This window comes from Vidua chalybeata, chromosome 20 (assembly GCF_026979565.1).
Source record: "Vidua chalybeata isolate OUT-0048 chromosome 20, bVidCha1 merged haplotype, whole genome shotgun sequence".
In the NCBI taxonomy this organism is placed as follows: domain Eukaryota; kingdom Metazoa; phylum Chordata; class Aves; order Passeriformes; family Viduidae; genus Vidua; species Vidua chalybeata.
In genome coordinates, this window is record NC_071549.1 from 3798832 (window position 1) to 3822152 (window position 23321).

Genomic DNA, 23321 nt, shown 5'->3' on the forward strand with positions numbered 1-23321 from the left:
AGGCACACAGGGGCTGCTGTCCCTCAGTTCCTGGAAGGTTGAGCAGATCACAGGCACCTCTGAAAAAAGGTCCCTTCTTTTGGTTTTGACTTTAAGCACACAGGGCTTATCTTCTCCTATCAGGAATAATGCTAGAAAGGTTCAGGGTCAGGTGAAAATAGCTTTCTCTACACAAGGATGCTCAACAAAAAAACCCTAGTGGGTATCTTTGAGCTTTGAGTCAGCACAAATCGTGTGTACACATCTAATTGAGTGCTGACAGTGAGCTTGGCTCTGTGGAAGGCAAACCCAGACAGCCTCTGCCTCAAGGGACTGGCATGCACTGAGACACTGCTGAGAACTGTGTGCTGAGAGCTTGATAACATCTTCCCAACAACAAATTTCCAAACAATGAGAACACCTCAACAGGCAGCTTGCCCTGGATGGGATACTTTATGGGTGTGTACAAGTACAACCCTGGGATTTGGCCGATCCACTTCTACCCCAGGGACTTTCAGTCATGAGTGCACATGTTTCTCAAGCTGCTTGTGACACCAGTTACCATCTACCTGCAATGGTGAATAAAGACTCTCCAACATCCCAACCAGCTCCTCTACTCCAAAGACGTGTTTTTGCAATGCTTTCCTCTTTTAATTTTTATTTTCTCTATGATTTTATGCTATAATAATAGCATAAACTTAGCACATACAACACAGCACATTTAATCACGGTAAGGCATGGGACAATTTAGAAAGTTTAACATTAATTTCTACTTTAAGGCTAAGGAAATTAAGACACAGGAGAGTGACCTGCCCATGATGAACTACAGACATCTGGAACTCACACAGGTCTTCCAGCTTCAGCAGTGTCCTCTTTATATGATCATCTCTATGCTGGAGGGATTTCTGAAGGTCTACAGCCACAATTTAAAGTGATTTTTTTTTTCTTACAGCACCATTCAAGCTAAGAAAGAACAAAGATCCCTTCATGCTTCATGCCACAGTTCAAGCACTGGAACAAGTTGCCCAGGGCAGCAGTGGAATCACTATCCCTGGAGTGTTCAGAAACTTTGTAGTTGTGGCATTGAGGGCCATAGATTAGTGGTAGAGTTGGACCTGATGATCTTAGAGGTCTTCAACCTTAATTGTATGATTCAACCTTGATTGTATGATATGACCAAGGTAAAATTGATACCCAATGGTGGGACAGTCCAAGGCCCCAGGAACCTCAGCAATGTGATTTAAAACATTCATCCTTTGAAGGAGGATGAATGAATACAATACGATTGATTTTAGAAAACATCCCCCTGAAAACCATTCCTGTCACAGACAGGTACTCTGTTACATCACTCTGCACACGGGCTTTGTTTTACTTCATTGCTAATTCAACAGCCAACAGATGGATCATGTTACTGCGCTTTGCCGGGTGCAAAACACAAGATCACCAGGTTCCAGACTCAGGCAGACAAGAAGTTTCTGACAAGCGTGAGGAGCTTTGAAACACCATCAGTTCCATATGTCACGCAAAGCTGTCACACACTGGCAATGTCGAACACAGGAACATTAAAAAAAAAAAAAAAAAAAAAAAAAAAGCTTGAGAATGCATCAAATCAATTGGAGTTAGGAATATGAAAGTTTGGGTTGGATATGGTCTGAAATGTTCTCCCAGAACAGACCACAGGACAAAATGGAGAATTTTATAAAAGCCTCATTGTGTCCTTGTGCTCCTTCAATAAGGTAAAGTGAAAAGTCCTGCACTTCGGTCACAACCCAAGGCAGTGCCACAGGCTGGAGACAGAGTGGCTAGAAAGCTGCCCACTGGGAAAGGATCCGGGTGTGCTGGTCAACAGCTGCTGAACATGAGCCCAGGCGGCCAAGAGGCCAATGGCATCCTGTCAGGAAGTGTGGCCAGCAGGAGCAGGGACACTGTCCCCCTGTAGTGAGCATGGGTGAGGCCACACCTTGAGTGCTGCATCCAGTTCTGGGCCCCTCACTGCAAGAACAGCATTGAGGGGCTGGAGCAAGCCCAGAGAAGGGCAGCAGAGCTGGGGAAGGGTCTGGTGCACAAGGATGATAAGATGCAGCTGAGGGAGCTGGGGGAGGGCTTAGCCTGGAGAAAAGGAGGCTCAGGGGGGACCTTCTGGTTCTCCACAGCTCCCTGACAGGAGGAGGCAGCCAATGGTGTTTGGACTCAGCTCCCAGGGAACAGGGACAGGATATGAAGAAACAGCCCCAAGCTGTGCCAGAGCAGACTCAGGCTGGACTTTAGGAGGAATTTCTTCACTGAAAGGGTGGTCAGGCACTGAAAGGGTGGAAGGGGCTTCTTGGTGAGGTGGAGAAGTCTCCATCCCTGTAAATGCTCAAGGATCAACTGGATGTGACACTCAGTGCTCTAGGCTGAGTGATAAGGTGGGAATGGGTCCAAAGTTAGAAAGAGAGGAGAAGTGTTTTGAAGGTGTGGCCCTAACTTCTCACACAGTCTGTGTTTTCCAGGGTGTGTTTCTGTTTCACAGGACACTCTAGATCGTGATTCCCTCGCTGCAGATGCCACTCATCAGTATTCAAGCTCCAATCTTGTCTTTTCCATAGGGAGCACATTGCACCATGAGGTGCCAGGTTTTTCCTTAGCACAAGCTGATACAAAATGTAAACAACATGTTTAGGGTGAGTATGTGCACACACAGCTGACACACACATTTACATGGAGAAGGAGCTGTTGTACACCACCACTTGGTTCCATTTGCTGAGACAGGGTCAGAACCCAGTTACAAAAACACCACTTAAGAAGCCAGACAAGGCCTGAACACAGCTTGTCTGGCAAGTTCACAATTCACTCAGTAATACACAAGATGCAGTGCTTGGAAGAGTTTAGTACTGATAATTGTCCCTCTTTTCCTCACTGCAGAAACCAGATTCTTCCAAGGGTTAGCCCCTATGTTCCCAGCAAAGGATATCCTGAAGTTTGCTTTGTTCACCTTAACTAACAAGAATAATTGCTTCAGTGGGAATTGCTGGGAAATCCACTCCTTGGAAGCAGAAAATAAGATAAGACTATCCAGAAACCCAGCACTCAATGTTTTAACTACTTTTTAATTCATTTCCTACATTATGTCCGTTGAAGCTGCACTTAAAGATTCAGCCTTTCCTATCTTCCTTACTGCTGAAATCATAAAGAGATAGTTACTCACAGTTATCAATTCACCCTTTTATACATCTGAAATTCAGTTAAACTCTGCTGTACTTCAAAATTTTTTACCCAAGTGTACAGTGGAAAAGAGAGAACTCTACTGTACTGTTTTTTCTCTCTGGATGTCCAGCAAATTTACTTGGAGCAGGATTCAATATGCTACAAGACTAAATTTTGAACAGCTGTGTAGAGACAACATCATTTAAATAGAAAAGAGGAAACCCCTTACTTCTGCTTTTCATTATGGGAGATCACATTAGCACTGTTTTAAAGGGATTTGGGCAACCTCATCATCAATAAAACTGTTACCCCAAGGAACGGTTCCAGCATCCAGCTCCCAGTCCATCGCTTTCCTTGTGCCTGAACTGGTGCTTGACTGACCCTAGAGTGGGAGAGCAGCAGCCATACAGCCCTGAGGAGCAGCTTTTCCAATGAAATGATAGTAACAGAATGTCTTCTGTGACTATGAGAACACTTGAGGAGGAGCAGACACCACCTCTCCTCATCAATTAAAAAGTAATATTCACATGGGGGTCAGTTCCACAATCTGGTCCATTCCATGAAGAGGGAAGAGGAGGCTGTGGCACAGCTGGGTTTCCATGGCAGTGCCATACAAACCCATGCAGATTATTGCCTAAGACAGCATTAGATTGCTGGCACTTGTCAGCAGAGCCCAGAAAACGTGCTTTTTTTTGGCAGTGTTTAAACTCTGCTTTTGCATTTCTTACTGTTCAGAAGTGATGGATTAAATAAGCCAAGGCCAATTCTGTTTTACAATTGTTTTACAGCTACTTCCACTTTGAGTTGTTTTCCTGCAAAATGCTTTCAGTGTGGTTTCATTTAGACTCCTGACCAAAGCTGATGGAAGGACTCCTTGATTCAGTGGGCATTACAGCTGAGAATTTTGTTTAGATAGAACTGCTTTTGGCTTCTAATGGCAGCAGAGATCAGAACGTCTTTGCCAATAAAAACATTAGTAAGTTTACTGCATCTCTGTAATATTAAAGGTTATTACTGGGAAAGGCACAGCAGGCATCAAAAAAAAAATTGCCAAAAGAACATAACAAGTCATTTTACAGTAAAACATTAAACATCTGGAAAAGGAACAACCAGTGTGGGATATGGAGGAGATCTAACACCATGAGTGGAAAGGAAAAGGGGAAAACTGAATCACCTCCTCTCTTAGAAGACTGACCAGCCAGGTGGCATCAAATAAGACTGGCAGCTGAAAAATACAAATCAAAGGAGACCTTTCATTCACAAAACTTAACTAAACACTGGAATTTTATTACAGCCCCAGGAGCTAAGAGTTTATGTTTTCACAAAAAAGGACTGGACAAAACCCTGTAGGAATACTAACTGAAAGGCTGCTAAAGGTAGCTCCTCTTGTTCAGGACATCCTCAGCTGGCCAGCTGATTTGGTATACTACCCAGGAGCTACCACCATAATCTTGTCCTGTTCATCTTTTTCTTCCTTACATATGTGATCACAACCAAAGACTGGCTAATACACTGAAAGGATGTGGGGTCTGGAAATTTGGAAATTACAACTATTCCTGCAGTATTCTGGGGAAAAAAAAAAAAAAAAAAAAAAGAAGAAAGGAAGACAAAACTGCATCTGCATAATTTCCACCAGCTTGATCACATAACAACTTATGAACATATCCCTGAGCTGCACCTAACTTATTTCTAAAAGCTGGAATGTGGCTCACAGTTACACTTCTAAAACCACTAGTTACTTTGACCCTGTACATATACAGTTATGAAGTTCCCAGTCACAGCTTTGTCCTCCTGCAATTTCTCCTCCATTTGACTTAACCAGCTGTAAGTGTCTGAGAACTTTCTGGTCACACAGGGCAGCAGGACATGTCAGCCCCGTGTGACCAGCTGCTCATACAGTGCGTGACAGGGCACTGCAATCACGGCAGGGAAAGTTCATTAACTTGGTTAGCCAATTAGGATGGATTTGTATCCATTCTGGTCAATCCTGAATTAGACATGAGATCCCAGAGGTGCAGAGACTGGTCAATAGCTGTGCAGCACTGCAGCATTGTGAGTGACACAGCTATGACACAACTAGAATATACCTAAACCAGTCTTGGCTGCTGTTACAGACACAGCCAGCAATCACTCCTAGCACTCATGAAAGTCTGCATCTGAGTAAATAGCAGTTTTTCTTTTCCCTTTCCATGCAGTTTTCCAGGATGTTCTGCCCGTTTGCCATCCTTCTGAGAGCTGCAGTCACAAATAACCCTCCAGCTGGGAAAAGGCTGCTTCTATTTGCCAGGAGGATGAAACTCCTGTACCCAGGGCTCGCAGCCAGAGAAAGGTGTCTTAAAAAAGCATTTAAATAACCACAAACCCCAAAGGAGCTTTATTTTGTTCTGTTCCCTTCCTCTACTTGAAGAGCTCTTTCCTTTGCCATTGCCATTATTACTCTAGGCACACGCACAAAGCCACATCCGCAGGAGCCTTTGGATGCAAAGGTGAGATCTCCTCAAGGAGCTGGTCAGACTTTCCCTTGTGCCAGTACAGAGCTTGTGTGACCATCTGGAGAGCAAAATCTGGGGCCTGCTGAGGGCTGAAAACTAATCTTGTCTTTTTTCTGGCAAGTTCCCTGATCCAAGAGAGGCAGCATGAGCTGGTGGCAAGAACTACACCAAGTCCCTTGGGGCAGGATGTGCACCTTCGCCCTCAAAGCCTTTTCAAGCACAGCAGACACTTAAACACATCAAGAAATGACAGCCTAAAGCTGGTAATGCAGGATAATCTAAATCCCTTGATCCTTAAAATCTGCATTGAGTACCATGAATTAGATTTAACTAGCAATAAAATACTTTAAATCTGTCATTCTCATAATAGAATGATGCTTCATTTGTATCTGGTATAAAGAGAAATAATGTTCCTGGCTCCTAATTTGAGATAGAAAGGGAAGACTGTTTTCATACTAAAATGAGCTTTGCCATCCTTCTTTACAACAGCACTACTAATCCTGCATCCTTCCTCAACTAACATTTTAATTTCAAATAATTAACTAGGATGCAATAGGAATTATTCTGTCTCAATCTCAAAACCTACTTCCTGCAGCAATAGAGAACAGGATAGAGAGGAGACACTTGTACTGGGTATTACTAATAAATTCCTTGCTCCATGTTATTTACCAACAACAGCAGTTTCCTCAGAAAAAAAAGAAAAGAAAAACAAGGCAATAGGAAGTGCTTCCCCTTCTCTTTAGAGCAGAATCAAGAGCTCCTCATGCATTTGTGACAACTTACTGAGGGAGATCATCTGATATATTCTCATCCCACATCTTTCAGACTTAAGGTTTATTTGGGTTTGTTCTTTAAATGAAAACCCTAAATAAATTACTATTTCACAGTGGGAATGCCTTGATGACCACTACACACAGCTCTCAATATCTGCTGGAAGCATTTACAAAGAGTTAGACACTCTGCAGGAACCAAACATTCTCCTCCCAAACACGCAGCCGGGGCACAGGAGCGCTCGCTCACTGGTCCCTCTTGGAGTGAGGGATTTGGGGAAGGCTGGGACAGGGATGCTGGTTTTCCAGCAGTCTTGGCCAGAAAGAGACTCTCAGCCATTGCCTTCCACCAGGGCCACAAGCCCAGGGGGATTTTGGAGTTACCAGTCCTGATGGCTACACTGCTGGGAGCCAAGCAAATGCTGAGAGTAGTGAAGAAAACCTGCATCAAAGCCTTGAAATCCACACGGCTCTGCTTTGGGAATGGGGAGGAGGGCTTAGCTCTTTGCTGACATTCTCCCCAGCGAGACTGATTGATTTCTTTTTAATTATTTTTACAGTTCTTTAGGGGGCTGTTGTACCATCTATAGTGGGCTTGGCAAAACACATGCACCCTCTTTGGAAGAGAAAATGGCCATAGCTGCATTTTAATGATGGAATTGGCTGTCAACTACGACAGCACCGACAGCCTCAGGACAGCACCAACAGCCTCAGGACAGCATCTAATCTGGTAGCACACAAGGAGTAAATGAGAGTTTTCTCTCAATTTTATGTCTATCATTGGCACCCACCAAAGTTGTCCTACTTAGAGTTAAAACTGAAGACATTTCTGCAGATTATGTGCTCCAGAAATTCCTCAGGAAAGCACGTAAGCACAGGCAAATGGGCAGGAAATGCTCTGGGGTGCATGAGAGACATGCAGGACACCCCAGATCTTGTTTCAGTGTTATCACCAAGGAACAGGAGCAAAGCACTGATGTCCGGGCAGGGAAGGACAAGGAATCACATTCACAGTGTGTGTTTGTGCATTTGCAGATAAAAGTGTGTCAGAGCTTGGTAGCAAACTCCTTCCACACCACTTTTCACAAAACTGTTCCCTTTCCAACTCATGCCACATGTCTTCAAGAGTGCTTTTAGCAGATCAGTAAAATGCCATCTTTTAAAATCAGTAAAACTCAGTAACTAAGGAAATTTTCCATCTGAAGGGAAAAAATACATCTTCATCTCTGTATTACAGCTGACTTCCTTCACAGGGGTCAGTTCACATCTTTCTGAATTTCTAAACACACTGACTTCACCCTGGTCTCACACTGCCTGCCTCTAGGTATCTGGAGGAAGGCAAACATTTGTTAAATTAAACCGAATTCTAAGGGATGAAAATAAATTATTTCTCATCGCGAAAACTTCAAGAGGACATCAAAATATCTGATTTTTATTCACTTGCTCTAAGATGCAGGCGGTGCCAGCAAGGAGTACTGCTCTTTATATCCTGCCATCTGCAGCCTTATGCTAATTCACTTTTTTTTTAAGAATAGAAATCACTGTGGAATGAGAATATGCTAAAATTCACAGAAGATATGGATATAAAAGCCATTGTGGGTAATTGCTTTGGTTTGATGCTAATCCAGCAACCCAGAATTGTCTTATTTTCCTCAGATTTCCCTCCTCCCAGGGCCGTTAGTGCTATTGATAGCTTCACCTTCATTTGCAGAGGAAACACACACATTTCATAACACTGCCCAGCCAATCCTTACTTTTAAAGAGCTGTTTGCTGGTCACAGAGGGAATTTCAGTATTTTGTCCTGCTTAATTACCTACTTTTTTCTGGGTTGCCTGTAAAATGCAAAGCATCTTGTGCAATGACAGCTCTCTAAATAAGCTACCACCCATTAGGGACTGGCCCAAAACCATACTAACTTTACAGGGGAAATTTCTGCAGTGCTGACTAGGTTTCAATTCAAAGCACCAACACAGAAAGGGAAAAAAAAAATTATCTCACTGTGGAATCTCACAGTTTCTCCCTAACAGCCATGTCCATCTTTCTGCCTAAGGCATTGCCAGTGAATAAGTATAAGTATGTCCCCCAGTAAGATATCTTTCATTTAACCTCAGGAGACCACTTCATAAGAACACAAGAACAATGACAACAGATCAGAAAATCATGTAGTCTTGCATCCTGTCTGTGGCAGGGACTGCAGTCAGATCCTTCCGAGGAAAGTACACAGAATTCCTACACAGGCAGCTGACCTACTCAGAGGCTGCCTTCAGCACTCCCAAGAATTATAATACGTTATCCAGATAAAGAGCTGATCTTTTAAGCTCAGGTTCTAACAATATTCCTCGTGACTATCATTTCCCCAAGCTTTCCACTCTTCCTTGAGAAGTTTTTGGAATGCTTTCCAACAAACTGACCCCTACTGATTATTTCTTCATTGTGAGGAAAAAAATCAGAAAAGCATACACCCCACATCCTTTTCAGGACATTCATTATGTTATGTGATTTTACATTACCCTTTAATTTTTGAGGACACGCAAAATAAAAATAATGATTTTTGAAACTTCTCCTGTGAGAAGGAAGTGAAGGGTGTATGTGAGAGTGCAGCAGGGGCCAGGGCTAGCTGCTCTGGACAAGACATGTTGGCCCTAAGTGTGGTTTGTGTGTAAATGTACTTGCTGTCTGGTTTCATTATGAATCACAAATCCTCTACAAGGCAAGGAAGGAACCATTTGCTCTCACTTACCCTGAACCCTGAGCTGATTCTCATTTATTACCCATCTTTAAACTCACCCAGCCACAGAAACCGTGCGCTCGGACACAAACAGTCAGCAGCAGCTGCAAGAGACAGGTAATAAAATGCTGAACCACTTCCTAGTCTGATTAGCAGCACTGTGAGGGTCAGGAGGAGTCTGAGCCACCAGACAGCAAGATCTCCCTTTGGCAGAAAACAAGGCTCCAGCCCCTCAGCAGTTGTCGAGCTGCTTTCTCCTGTGTTAAAGCACACCAGGTAACTCAACCTATTCTTCTCTGAGAGTCTGGCACCTAAACTACAGCACAGATATAGATACAAAAAACTATCTACTGATTCATCTGTCTAGATATAGATATATAAATAAAGCTGTTCTCAGTGGTCTGAGAACAGCTCAGGGACCACAAATATTTTCTGCTTCCTATCCAATGCCACACGATGCCCATCAGCACTTCCATGGGCTGATCCATCTATTATTCCAGATGTAACATTTCAAAAGGCTTTTGCATCACAAAGTAAATTCAAAGAAACACCATCATTGACTGCCATTTGCAACTGTATATTGAGGACTAGGACAAGAGCTGAACAACCATCAGGCCACAAATAAACACCTACAGTGGCAGCAGCCTCCATCCCACAGTGAAGAGACATCCCAGGACATAGGGAAGCCTCTCACACCGCTGTAAGTGCTATGCAACAGAATTATTTGCCAATTCAATGTTGTGTGTAGTATTTAGTAAAGCTCCTGCCTCTTGCTGTTATAAATGGCAATTTAGACAAAGAGCAAGTGTTTCACAGTGGCTGGGGGGCCATCAAAAAGGGACAAATTAGTTAAAGGAAATTGTTGAAATGTGTTTACCTTGCCACAGTTTGGAAAAGGATCACAGCTACACTGGAGAATGAATCCCTGTGTGTCTCACAGAATCTCTGTTTTACAGTTGTTATTTTTAAGATTATCACCCATGTGTCATTCCTGACTTGGAAAAATACTCTAATGCCAAGCTGAGCTGCAGTTCCAGGAGTGAGCTTTGCAACTGAACTTGCTCCTACAGATAAAAGAACATGATATCTGTAGAAAACTCCAGGGTACATCACAGTTTGAATAGCTATGGAGTGTGACTGGACCCTGTTTTAAATATTCCCTCAGTTTAAATTTCTTTGGACCATCTTTCTGGGAGAAGATGTACCACTGGGAAAAAAACATCCTGAAACAAATACTGCAATGCGCAAGGTTTGCAAATGCAACTCCTTCATGCACCATCAATTACTTTAATGGAAAAAAGGAAAGGCAAGATTTGGTAAATCCAGAGATTGTCAAGGTATTAAAGAAGCCCATTTCAATTAGATCTAAAAATGTAGAAGGTGGGCGTGATGAGTGACCAGTGGCCCATCTGGTGCTGGTTTGTGTTTAGTGCCTGTTCCACTCCCCTCCCAGGAGACCAGAAATGCCCTGAGGCACCAGCTGAGCTCTGCTATCAGAGTTCTATTCAGCTGGAACTGAACCTTGGGGAAAATTTGGCATGGTGCTGCCTGAAGTTTATTTGGTTGGTGTCTAGACAAGAGACCAGTTTCTGGATTATGAATCCAGAAAGAGTAAGTTCAGTAAGTACAAATGAGACAATTTAACACATCTTTTATATACAATGCAAATATTTTCTCTGCTCACTGTCCAAGTCTCTGGAAGGTGTAACATTAGCAGCTGGTAGGAATAACTCACCAGGGAGCTTTTAGTGAAAATTCAGTATCCATTGTATAATATCCTATATTATACCTCTTCTGCTATAAGACATCCTCTATGAGAACAAGGACAACTTTGGACAATTGCTTTTAAGGAAAATGTTTGCTCTCTTCATGTTTTTTTATTTCCCAGAGATATTTTCTTTTTAATATTTTCTCTTTGTTTTGCCACCCTCCCCCTCAATATGACATATTTGCTGTCACACTTGCTAATAATTTTCCCCATTATCACATCCATGGGTTTCAAAGCAGTTGGCAGGCAGCATGGCTGCTACGTCAGCCAAAAGCTGGAAGTCACTGAAGGCTCTGGGTGGGTAAAGCAGGAATGAATCCACCTACATTTTTATAAGAATTTTATAAGAAATACAACCCACTAACCCTTAGAGACAGAGCCTCTTTCCAGGCCCCCATGACTAAGCCACAGAGCTGAGGCAGTCTCAGCTCCCTGAGCTGTAACAGCAGTGGTACCTCAGTGGTGCTTCCAGCCCAGAGACATCGTGGGCAGCAAGGTGATGATGGGAGATGACAATTTAAAAATAAAGCAGGAGATGATGAGAACTAAGCCAGCAAAAATTATGAGACATTTTCACGCTCCTGTTCTGTAGTTTGACTTTCAAGAAGACAGATAAAGGAGATGGATTTATCTAGTGAAATATTGCATTGTTCTCACCGTAATAACTGTTTACATCAGCCCTTCTGAACGAATATCTATTTTTAGTATCAGGCTTTTAAAAGATTCTTAGCTCAATCACTAATTTTGAGCTTTTAATTTACCCTGGGAGCAATTTTTCAGGTGGAATTAGTGCCACTTCGCTTTGATTTGTGGGCACAATTAGTAAGTTAAGCATTTATATATCCTAAACTACACTTGGAAAATGGAAGGTTGCTTTTCAAAAAAAGCCCATATACTTAAACTGAACTCAGTAAAGACTTTTTTCTTTTTCTTTTCTTTCCTTTTTTTTAAATTGGTGGTAAAGTTATTCTTTAACTCACTTATCTTTCTTAACATGACTCATTCTATCACAAAGACTCTCATGAAACAGTATCTTTCTTTGTCAGACTTTGTCAATGATTTCTAGTGCTCAAGAGGTGTGGCCAACTCACTATGATATTTTTATTGTTGTTTATACTGCCAGGTAGGTTGGACAAAACCACAGGATGCTGAAGACACAAACACAGTGCTGACAACTGATACCATCAACTGCTGAGGTGACCAGGACCACTCACATCTCAGGGTGAGGCAGAGCCAGGGAAAAATCCAGTAACTGTTAATAAGGCAGAATTAAAAACAAATAATTCAGAACGTATCTCAAACATCCTTCAAGGAAAATAAAACAAATCCAACCCAACCCCAGACAGACAAACCCTCTGCTGAAAATTTCAGTGTGTAACTCTTAGCAAGGTCCATTTTAACAGGCATTCATCAGAGGCTGACAGGGGATCACCTTGCCTCCACAAACTGATGATGCAGACAAAGAAGGAAACGGGTAAATGACACAGAGAAGAGAGCACCTTGGCCACCACTGTCAGTGGAATGATCTCATACACAGGGTGGGATTGTTGGGGTGTCCTGTGCATGGCCAGGAGCTGGACTTTATGATCTTTGTGGGTCCCTGCCAACTCAGAACTCTCTATGACTCTGTGAATTGTAAATTCATAGAATTACAATAAAGAAATCAAAGCTCAAACTGTTTTACCTGTACTACTACCTCTCTAATTCACTTCCAAGTCCATATCAACAGTTATTTATTGTAACCATCCATTTAAAGTCAGTGCAGCTTCAGATAAGCAAGTTATTGTAACTCCTTAGTTCTTTAAGACTTCTTTGCAGAAAAGGTGTATTACTATTAATGTTCTCATTTCAACACCACTGTCCCACAAAGAAATAAATTAGAGGTGCCTCATCTCCAATTCAGCTGACCTACAAAGAACAAGGGGAATGATGCAGTAGGAGAATATGTAAAGTAAGTCTTCTGTAAACATTAGTGGATGAAAAGTTTGGAAGGAGCAAATGGTTAAAACTGTTCAAATGTTTAATTACTAATAAACTAATGTATAACTGAGTGGAAGAATAAAAGACATCAGAACTGAACTTTCCCTAGAAATGTCCTTTCCACTGAAAACCAAAGCATTTCCTGGCTTGCAGCAGCAAAGACCACAAGAATCTGTGAACCCCTCCTCCTACTACTCATCCCATCAAAGAACTGTTTTCCACCTGTGATTTAAAAACCTGAGCCTTCCAGAGCCTTTTGACTACCTTGAAAACAACTGAAGAGAGTTTTAGCAAGAAATGTTTATATACATTTACATAACTGCAAATGTACAATGTTCACAACTGTAAATGTGAATGAGGGTAAATAATGGAATATGATCAGTAATATTTTCTCTCCAAAACTAGGCTCCCTACATAATTTAAGCAGAAAATGGGTCTTTCCTCTATAATCTTACATCAGCATACAGGCAACATCCCCAAATATGTGCATTTACTGGGGGCAAGGGAGAACATTGGGAGATTGATACAACAATACACCATTCATGCAAGTCAGGCTTACTTGTGTTAATTGGAATCTAGTTCTGCAGGCTGGTAACACTACCCAATACCATGAAGAATGTTCACTTTTTACGTAAGTGATGCCCTGGAATTCATTTTCAAAGCCAGGCACAAGTGTCTATGAATGAATCACTCCTCCTCAGGGGCATATGGGTCTTTATATGGGAATCACTGCAGCCCTGCTGACCTGTTCCTGCTTCTGCCATGGCTACGGTTCCCAAAATTGTGGCCAACGACAAAACAGCATGTTCTTTCCAGCCAGACAAGTAGCAATGCTACTTTTATAGTGGTAATAAATCATTATACCAATTTGATTGTAAGGATGCAGAGTGGTCTGGTACACAGCCCAAAAGGTTTGAGAAGCACTGGTTTGGAGGAAAGGTCACCTGGAACTCCAGATAGGACATTAGAGAAGCAAAACAATTGCATGGACTGGTCTAGGACCCCAACGTTCCCACTACTGCAAACACACCCCTGAACTTCCAGAATCTTCTGGACGCCTGCTGTGTAATAGCAACCAACCTCAGTGCTCTTCATTCCCAAACAGCACCTTCAGTGCTCGAGTCCTTCACATTCTGTCAAGACTATTGGGGTTATCCAAGTGATCTCTCTCTCAAATCCAACACCACCTCCAACAGCAATGCTTCCAACACTACTGTATCACCCTGGGGATCTCCCAGTGGGCACAGACCAAGCCTGACCTCTTTATCACCTGATCTCTCCCTGCTGTTCACATTCTCACTGCACCATACTCTGCCCTGCAGAACTGCGGGTTTGTGCTCTGAAAAAAAAAATAGAGTTCTCTAGGTGTGGGAGACAAGACAAAACCAAAACAACCTTAAAATAAATCTTTTCAGAGAGAGCACTTGAGGCTCCCCTGGGATGAAGCATGTTAAATATATAAAATGTACTATAAATATATAAAATGTACCATAAAAATTAGGTCTATTTTCTTACCCCCAGTTCACAGAAGACAGACCCTGATCCAACTTCACTTAAGGTCAAGGCAAAAAACCCCTTCCCTTCTGAGCTAACACTTTACATTGGGCCCAAGATGTATCAACAGCAACTGATACCATACTGAGACCACATACAAACACTCACTCCCCTGGTCACCACACTTGAAAATTAAACTTATAGGCACAGTGAAAGCAAGAATTAAAGATAAGCAGGTTTTCCACTTACTACCAAAAGCTTTTAGTGCCACTGAAGAAGGGGAGGAAAAAAAGTAACCTACTTATAAGGTTTTTGAACATAAGCCATTAAATACATAATAACTGATAATGTAAATGTTCATCTCTCTCTTTCATAATTACTGCTATGGTGGTAATGAAAAAAGTCAAGGGAGCCAGACCAGCCCTTCTGAACTATTTGTGCACAAAATTGTGCAGATACCAGTTACATGAGACTGCACTGCTGGTACTAAGAGGAAAATGTTGTTTGAAAGTATTACACAATATCAACAAAAATCCTGTCTTCCACTATACAGTGCTTGAATCAAATTCTGAGGTCCGAGGAACATCCGTGGGGGGGTGGACAGGCTGTGTTAAAAGATGTGGGGACTTTGGGTGGAATAATAACTACTTCTCTAAAATCTGTGGGAAGTCTTTCCCCTCATTATTATAATAAATTGCAGAAGTGAAGACAACCTTGGCAAGAGGTGTCTGAACTACAGCCTGAGGGAAAATAGGCCAATTTCTACTAATAGAACAGATGTGCCACAGGCAGCAAAAGTACAAGTTTCCCTTGCAACACCCAGACCAAGTACCTGAAAGGCTAATAGTGAGGACAAACTTTCCTTGTGTAAAGCAGAAAGACAAGATGGGGGAATGAATTGTTATCTTGTGCTACTGGCCATGCATTATCATAAAGTGAAGATATTAATGAAGACAAGGCAGTCTGGAGAGTTTCCCTGTTCTAGTAGCCTGCACTCACTTGCTGACACGAACAATGGAAAGACAAAATACAACACCAGCTGAAGCACTTCCCTCCTCTCAGTAGGAAGCAAGGACACCTTCCCTTCCCACCCTGACCATTTCATCCCCCCCAAAGAAGATTTACTTTGCAATCCAGGGCTGTCCAGTGGGAACACAGGCTGTAAACGGCATTTTTATAGTTCGGTCCTTGGTGTGTGGGGACTGGGCCAGGGCACAAACACGTTTTCCTCTAACCTGCTCACTGATTCAAGACAATACTCTCCTTCTTGATTGCCGAGGCATTTCCAAATAGGTTTAAGTGCTTTCATGAATCAGACCCTCAGACTGCCATGACTTCTCAGGATATCAGACTGTTCTAGCACACAGGAAAAAAGGACTGTCTGAACTTGTAAAGGATGTAGGTGGGAAATAATCAAGCTCTGGACTTTGTCAACTCACTCCAGTAAAGTAAGACTAACCCTTATCACAATATTAATCAAGGCAATTTAAAGAGCCCTGCTTTCTCCTCTTCATTGCTTAAACTGACCTTGCTTAATCCCTACATCAGCAGCATCCTATAAAAGATGGAAAAATGTCAGAGAAAAGGACACAAAGTCAGGTATGGAGGGGGAAATGGGGAGAAAGGTTTTGCTCATTGTTGAAAGGACTTAGAGGATCTCCTGGCAGAAAGAAGCTCTACCTTGTCCTGCCATTTTGAGCACCAGACTGCCCGAGAAGTAACCTGGATTTAAGAATGCTTAGTATTGCTGGAAGCAGGGAAGAAGGCAGTGGGTAGGACATGGTGGACCAAACCATTTGCAGTCATAAGAAAAGCAACCACAAAATATTCTATAAGCATTCTATCTCACCTCCTGGCTTGGACACCTGAGGAGCCACCTCCTTGGGAAGTGCTCGGGTGCAGGAAGCCATTCACCCAAAAGCAAAGCCCATGAACTTGAAATAGAAAACAGAAAGTGTTTAGATTATGATTTTCTCTGTTCTAGCAAGAAGAACAGTTAAGCAGGTGCAGTAGGAAGCAAAACATGAAGATGTAGTTCAGTTCTGCAGAGCACAGCTGAGGAGAAAAACAGTGTCCATTTAGGGAGAAGCAGATGGTAGAAAAGAAACAAGCAGCACCTGCAACTCACGTAATATACACATATTCAGGGGTAGCACCTGGAGAATGTGGTTTCTGCATGGAATAAATAAAAATATTAGAGAGGTGCAGCTGCCACCATAAGCCAATGACAAGAAGATGGGAGTTAAAGGAAACTGAATTTCATCAAGTCTGATTTGTGCTACCATTGTGTTGCATCCACACTGTTGAGACCCCTTCTCAGTGCACATGTTTATAGCTTGGTGGGAACAATCACAGCACACCAGAGCTGATTGTGTATTTGTAAGGTTGTAACCTACTCCAAAGGTTACACTATGTCAGCTCAAGAGGTAGGGCAACACAGGTAGATAAAAGTTCCACTTTTCAAATTAACAGAGACTGTAGTTGGAATTGACCCTTACAGGAAAAGTGAGCTCACAACAAGATTTACGAAGAAGTACCTGGCGTTGCTTGGCTTTCTGGGAAACCAGGGGCTGAAAGGCATCTGGGGGAATGCCCATCTCTCTGCATATGAGGAAAGACAAGTTCCTTCAGAGCCCCAGTTATCTATGATTATTCACCTTTAATGAGTCCTTGCAGACCTCTCACCTTCTTACATTTCCTGGCTTGTGACCTTACAGTAAACACTTTTGCCTACCAGGGTTTCCTCTAATGACATCTCCATGCTCTTCCTGAAGACAGACAGTTTCCCCCTCTGTATTTCCACAGAATCCTTGCAATAACCTCCATTTGATACCTCCCAGTTTCCACCTGCAGAAGTCCCTGAGCTGGAGCTGTCTGGATCGGAGGATTCAGGTGCCCAGTAACAAGGACCAAATCTCTGGGTCTAAGCATTAACCTCATTAATTAATTCACTCATAACACTAATGCTGCATGTTCAGGAACTGGACTTGTAATTTTCATCCTGGCTCTGCCTCGGACCTGCTGTGCCACTTTGGGCAGGTAATTTTTCCCATCTGGCTTTCTTGGTTTCCCCATCTATAAGGGCCAGCCTTATAAGCCCATCTGATATAAAACATCCTGGGATCTTCGGACGACGAACTGTATCGCCAGCCAGCCACTGCTATTATTAAGAGCTCTTGTGTGCTACAGAGACACTGGCAAGAGACACAAAACCAAAGTAAATTCAAGGCCACAGAGAGCAGACAGAGCAATAAAACACAAAAATTGTAGAAAGAAGGGAAAATAATCTAGTCAAAAGCAGAGTACAGCACTGAGGCATTACTCCCATGATATAGTGTATATGGAAGGATAACACTATTTTGAAGAAGTTCAAAATCCAGTTGAAGCAGTACAAATTCAGTTGTCCACCTTCTTAGTCTTTGTGTTCCTAGTGGCCTGCAGTTCTGTAGCTGCTCCTACCTAACTCCACACATAGATAAGACTATTTGAATGGTTTGGTTCATAAATGTATTGACTGGCTACAGCTGTACAGTTCAAGTAGGCACAAGATGCTCTATCACCTTTTGAGTTCAGCCAGGTTTATCCTTTCTCTAGCTGGAAAAAGCAGCCAGTAAGAACTGAAAAGCACAAGAAAGCTTGGATGCAGACCTGTGGGATGGTCAACTAAATCAGTATTTATACAAGTGCATATGTAGTGCTTTAAAAGGGAAGATCAGCACACAGTTACAGCATCATCAGGAGATAGTTGAAGCTCAGATCACCAGTTTTATGTGTGCTACTCTAGAATGCTACTGAGCAAGCAGCAGTTGTGCTCCATCTGTCAGCATGTCCTCTGCTGTCACAGGATGCATGCTGTAGAGATTGCCATGGTCTGCTTCTTTCCATTATGGATGAGGCTGGATTGTCCTGTGATTTTTCTGAACAGGGAGTTACAGTGTCCCTCTAACCACTTTACATCATCTCTTGGTTAAAGAGCAGCTTGTATGTCAGGATTAATATAAAAGAACACAAAAATTCTATTTGTGTCTGCAATTCCTAAGGAACAAGTCACCTTTGCTTTCCAGACAGCGTCAGAAGCTGAGAGTATGGATTGGCTTGCAAGTGATCAGAGGGAGAGAGATACCAGATCAGCTGTGCCTGCAAAGAGTGGGGTGTGGTATGAACACAGGGTCAAACACTATCCTTGGTGGATTTCTTTTCCCCACTTTCTGTTTGGATTTTCAGAGCCATTTCCTCCTAAAAATTCATGCAACCTTGTTTCTCAGTTAAAAGGCTTTTTAAATTTTTAAAAGTTTTTTATTTTATTGCCTTTTTGATGAGTGATATGAACTGCATATATACTACATTTCACTCCCCCTCATTAATGTTGTAAATTAATTTAGGACTGGTTTAGATGTAGGATTAAAAACCTGAGGACTAATGCACTCTTTATTCAGAGGACATAATCAGGATGAACAGTCTTTCGTCTCACATCACTCAATTAGTTAGCAGGACCATCTCATGGGAAGCAAACAACATTTGTATGTCTGCTGGCAAAGGAACTTTTCAGGGTTAAGGCAGAAGAGTGGGAGACATCTGGCCTGGCCCCAGCTTTGCTCCAGGCTTTTCTGCAACCCTGGGCAAGTGTTTTTAAACTCTGCACCACTTCCCCTGATTTTAACATTAAGAAGTCAGATTTAGAGAAAAGACAAAAGATGAGAAGCAATGGTGGTTTAGGGCAGCATCTTTTATTTAACCAGGATTAAGGATACCTAGCCCATGGACCACCTGCCAACACAGAAACTTGGCAAGCTGGAGGAATAGACTTAATAAGCTTTCAGTTACGTGCCTCTACCCTTATTTATGTGAAATGGCGTTTCATTTTCTGAGCACTCTTTTCTTCTGATAGCACTGTGATTAGTACATTATTATCTATATTGCAGAAGCAAAGTCTAGCCCTCTATTTTCAGATCAGCAAAAAACTCTAAGAGAAAACACTGCTTTTCTTAAAGCAACAAATTACCTGTTAGAAAACTTGACACACTCAAGAGAAATCCTGCAGTATCTCAGTGATGCTGTCTTCAGATGCCCTGTGTGTTTGCTAGAGAAATAAATAACTTATCTTGCAATTAACAAATGAATATCCTGTTGAAGTTAGCTTTTACTTGCTATCAATGAATAATCTTCAGAAGCATTTCATCCTGAAGGGAAGTAAGATGAAATACATGCTTTGGCAAGTGTCTTTTCCACCAGAATATTTTCTTGAAAGCACTTTGTGTTTAATTATACATTGAGGACCTGTTCCTCTGAGTACAATAAATAAATACAAATAATTGCTGTAGAAAAGAATCTGACAGACAGCCAGTGCCATTTTGGGCATAACTGATTGATGCTACGTATAATTAGTGACACTTGTAAAGCTGAAACCTTCTGTTCTGGACACATGCTGCTCACATCAGCTGAGCTGAGCTCTACTGTCCCACAAGGACAGCATTTTTTAAACATTTAATACAAATCGTTATTAATTGTATTACAACATTACCAAGAAGCTGCAACCATAGATGAAACCCTACTGTGCCATGGGCTGCAGGAAATAAAAAAGGAGGGGAATTGCAGTGGTTCACATCATTTGAAATCAAAGACCAATTGATGGACTCCAGAATTAGTGAGATCATAAAGAATGAATTATTTTGTACAATTCAGTGTTGGCCACAATTTCACAGACAAGCTCCTGACAGGTGTTTGGTATGATATGATGTGATAGCATGGGAAAACATGTCATGCTGGCACACTATTTCAAAACCTAACAGAATTCTCACTTTTTCAGAGATATAATTGTTCAAGTGTGGTTCCTTCAGACAGATGACAGTGACAAGACAGCTACAGTACCACAAATCCATGACGCTAATTAATAGCTCTGTAGGAGGTTTTCAAAGCAGACTGTTTTCTTAAAATACTGCATTTCTTAAAAATACTGCTACTTCTTTCAACTCTCCACGAGGATCAAACGTGCTGTCATGCCTGCATGAGACTGGCACTCAATGTCATCCTGGGCAGCCCACTGATACAGGCCCTCCCCTAAGGCACCTCAGGACTAGAGGCAGAGAAGCTGGGGTTCTCCTGGGGTTGTTCAGCTCTGCCTAAAGATGTCTGAGACATGAAAATGCCTGCTCCATCAAAAGGACATCAGAATTGCAACAATCCTTCCTTACACAAGAGAAACGTTGACGCTAACAGCACCAGAATTCCAGGGCTATTGTTAATCCATGAGTTCTCATGGATGCAGTGGTTAGCCTTGCCTACAGCTTTCATCCTCAGGTTGTTGCCCCAGTGAGTTTTACATTTCATGCCACACCATGCTCCCAGGGACTGTCCATTCAGCAGATTCTCTGTCAAGCACTTGAAGGGCAAAATACATCACACTTATTACCAACCTAAAGAAGTGAACAGGATCCTGGTGTTGGTTTATCATGAGTTTTCTAATATAGGGGAAGGAACCATCTCCTGCTTGAATTTAGTTCTTGTAAATAAAATAATCAGGTTTGTTTGCTTTTGGTCCATTCTACACTCAAGTCATTGTGAGACCCAATCTCCTGCCCAACAGTAAATCAAGGCCAAAAAAACCCTCATGTTCATTTAGCTTCCCAGTAGGAGTGTATTTATTCACCTTTCTAAGAGTAGATTTCACAACCAGTATGCCCATGCATCATAATGAAGAAATCTTTAGGCACCCATTGGACAAATGGAATATTACAAAGAGCAGTGAGATAAGAATGACTTTCTTACCTGTCTGCAGCAAGCCAGCCCCACTGTCTTTGACTCCAAAGTGCTGCTGGATGTCTAGTAACACACCTACAAGGAAAAGGGAGAACATGCTCAGTGCCTTAGCCTCTGAAAAGCATTCAATTCAAACCTTTTGTGACACATCAGCAAAGCTTCAAATTCCAGTTTTAACACATAACTTCTAAAGGTTGCACTTTTTTTTCTCTATACATTACACACTCAGTAATTTTGAGCTACTACAATAAAAGCAGAGGTAGGCAGTTGCAACATCATACAATGAGCCTGGGAATGAAATCCTCATGAATGGAAACTGGTCTTTCTACTTAAATAAGATCAGGCTTTTCTTTCTGTGTGTTTTTTTTTTTTTTTTTCATAATCCAGACCTCTTATTTCTGTTATTTCACAGAAATACAGGGAAACTGATTCTGCATCTAAGGTGCTTCAAATGGTTTGACAAGACAGACAAATTGAATCCAAGACAAGTTTTAACAAATCTCTGCTGGGAGGAGATATGACAAATTGATAGCAATGATGAAAGATTTCATATTTAACTAGTTCTGGGGAGTTCCTATTTCAAAGCCAATATAACAAATAAATTTAAAATACCTTAATAAAGGTGGGTAAGTGACTAGATGCTAAGATTCAAAGCAACTACAAGCAGAACCAAACCAAATCTTGTCTTCTTTGAACCCAAATATACTAATCGGCACAAGCAAAATCAACAGGTTTTGAAGTATTTACACATTCAACTAGATTTAACTTTCTTGTACCAAACAGTTTGACACATGTAACATCAGGTATATATGACAGTCATGTTTTTGTAACCAACAAACCAATATGAAAACCCACAGCAGAGCTTTAATAACTCATTTGGGGGCACACAGGTTTGCCAAGCTCTGCATGATCCAGTAGTCTCAGACGCAAATCCATAGGCCTGAGTATTTGTCAGTGGTCTAAATAACCAGCATCTGACTGCCTGGGTCTGGAATTGAGGCTGCTGCTCTCTTTAAATCTGGGACCTCCTTATTTCGACTACTGTCTTCCCCTAACCTGAGAATATGCAAGTTTCTTTTCTAAAAAGAAGAAAATCATTCTCTAACGACACTGAACATCCACAGAAGTTCACCTCCAGCTCAAATTCTAATCCAAGGCTTTATCCAAAGTCATCATTCTCATCTCTGCAGGTTACAGAAATCAACTGAGCACCAACCTGAATCACTCACCATAAATGTCCTAGCTTTTGAGACTGCCAAGATGACACTAAATGACAAACACAGAGAGATAAAAGACCCAGAGAGAACTATTCCCAGAAGACATCTGGGACAATGCCAAGGGAACAGTCATAAATTAAAGATACTAAAGGAAAAGAAGAAGATGGAGAAAAGGAAGGAAAAAGCAAGAAAGCTCATTTGAGCTGTTCTGTACTACTTGTACATCACTATTTACTCAGAACAGCATTCAGGTGGGCTTTAGGCCTCAGTATCTGCCCAGAAACATTAGTACAGCCTCCTGTAACAACTCCCACTTCCCCACTCTCTCATCAGACTGTTTAGCCTCAAACAAGAAGGCTGAGGGTGGGGAAGGGTATGAACCTAATTAACGTATGTTGTTACTGATAAAAGTGGGTAGACGCAGAGCCAGGCTCTTCACACTGGTGCCCAGTTAAAGAGGCAAAGGGCAACAACTGGAATCTGGGAAATTCCATTTAAACATAAGAAAATGAATTTTTACTGTCAGGGAGGTCAAGCTTGGAGGTTCAGAGAGGTTGTGGGTTCCCCGTCCCTGGAGATATTGAAAACCCAACAGGACACACTCCTGTGCAACCTGCTGTAGCTGACCCTGCTTTTAGCAGGGGGCTTGGATTAGATGATCTCCAGAGGTCACTTCTGACCTCAATTATTCTGTGATTCCATACCTTTCTGAAGTATTAAGTGCCTGATTACATCCATCCTGACACGGTGCTCCCCTGGCCTTTCTTCTCCTCTGGAACATTGCTGTCTACTACAATTTCAACAGGAAATTGTAGTAATTTCTTTGCTTTCTCTTGGATGGCAGATTTAACTCCATTTACAAAGTGCCCTGGCATTTCTTGACTGTGCTTCCCTAGTTTGCTCCATTAGCAACTGAGATACTATTACCCAGGCAGCAACTGATGAGCAAA

The 23321-nt window shown here is 42.0% G+C and overlaps 1 protein-coding gene across 2 annotated transcripts in view; it reads right to left on the reverse strand.

Moving 5' to 3' along the window:
* Positions 1-23321, reverse strand: part of SPNS2 (SPNS lysolipid transporter 2, sphingosine-1-phosphate) — a 134594-nt gene that overhangs the window by 77028 nt on the left and 34245 nt on the right. For both annotated transcript variants that reach the window (XM_053961541.1, XM_053961542.1), the window contains exon 2: positions 21164-21229. In XM_053961541.1, the coding sequence (XP_053817516.1) occupies positions 21164-21229 (66 nt within the window). The remainder of the gene's footprint in view (positions 1-21163; positions 21230-23321) is intronic.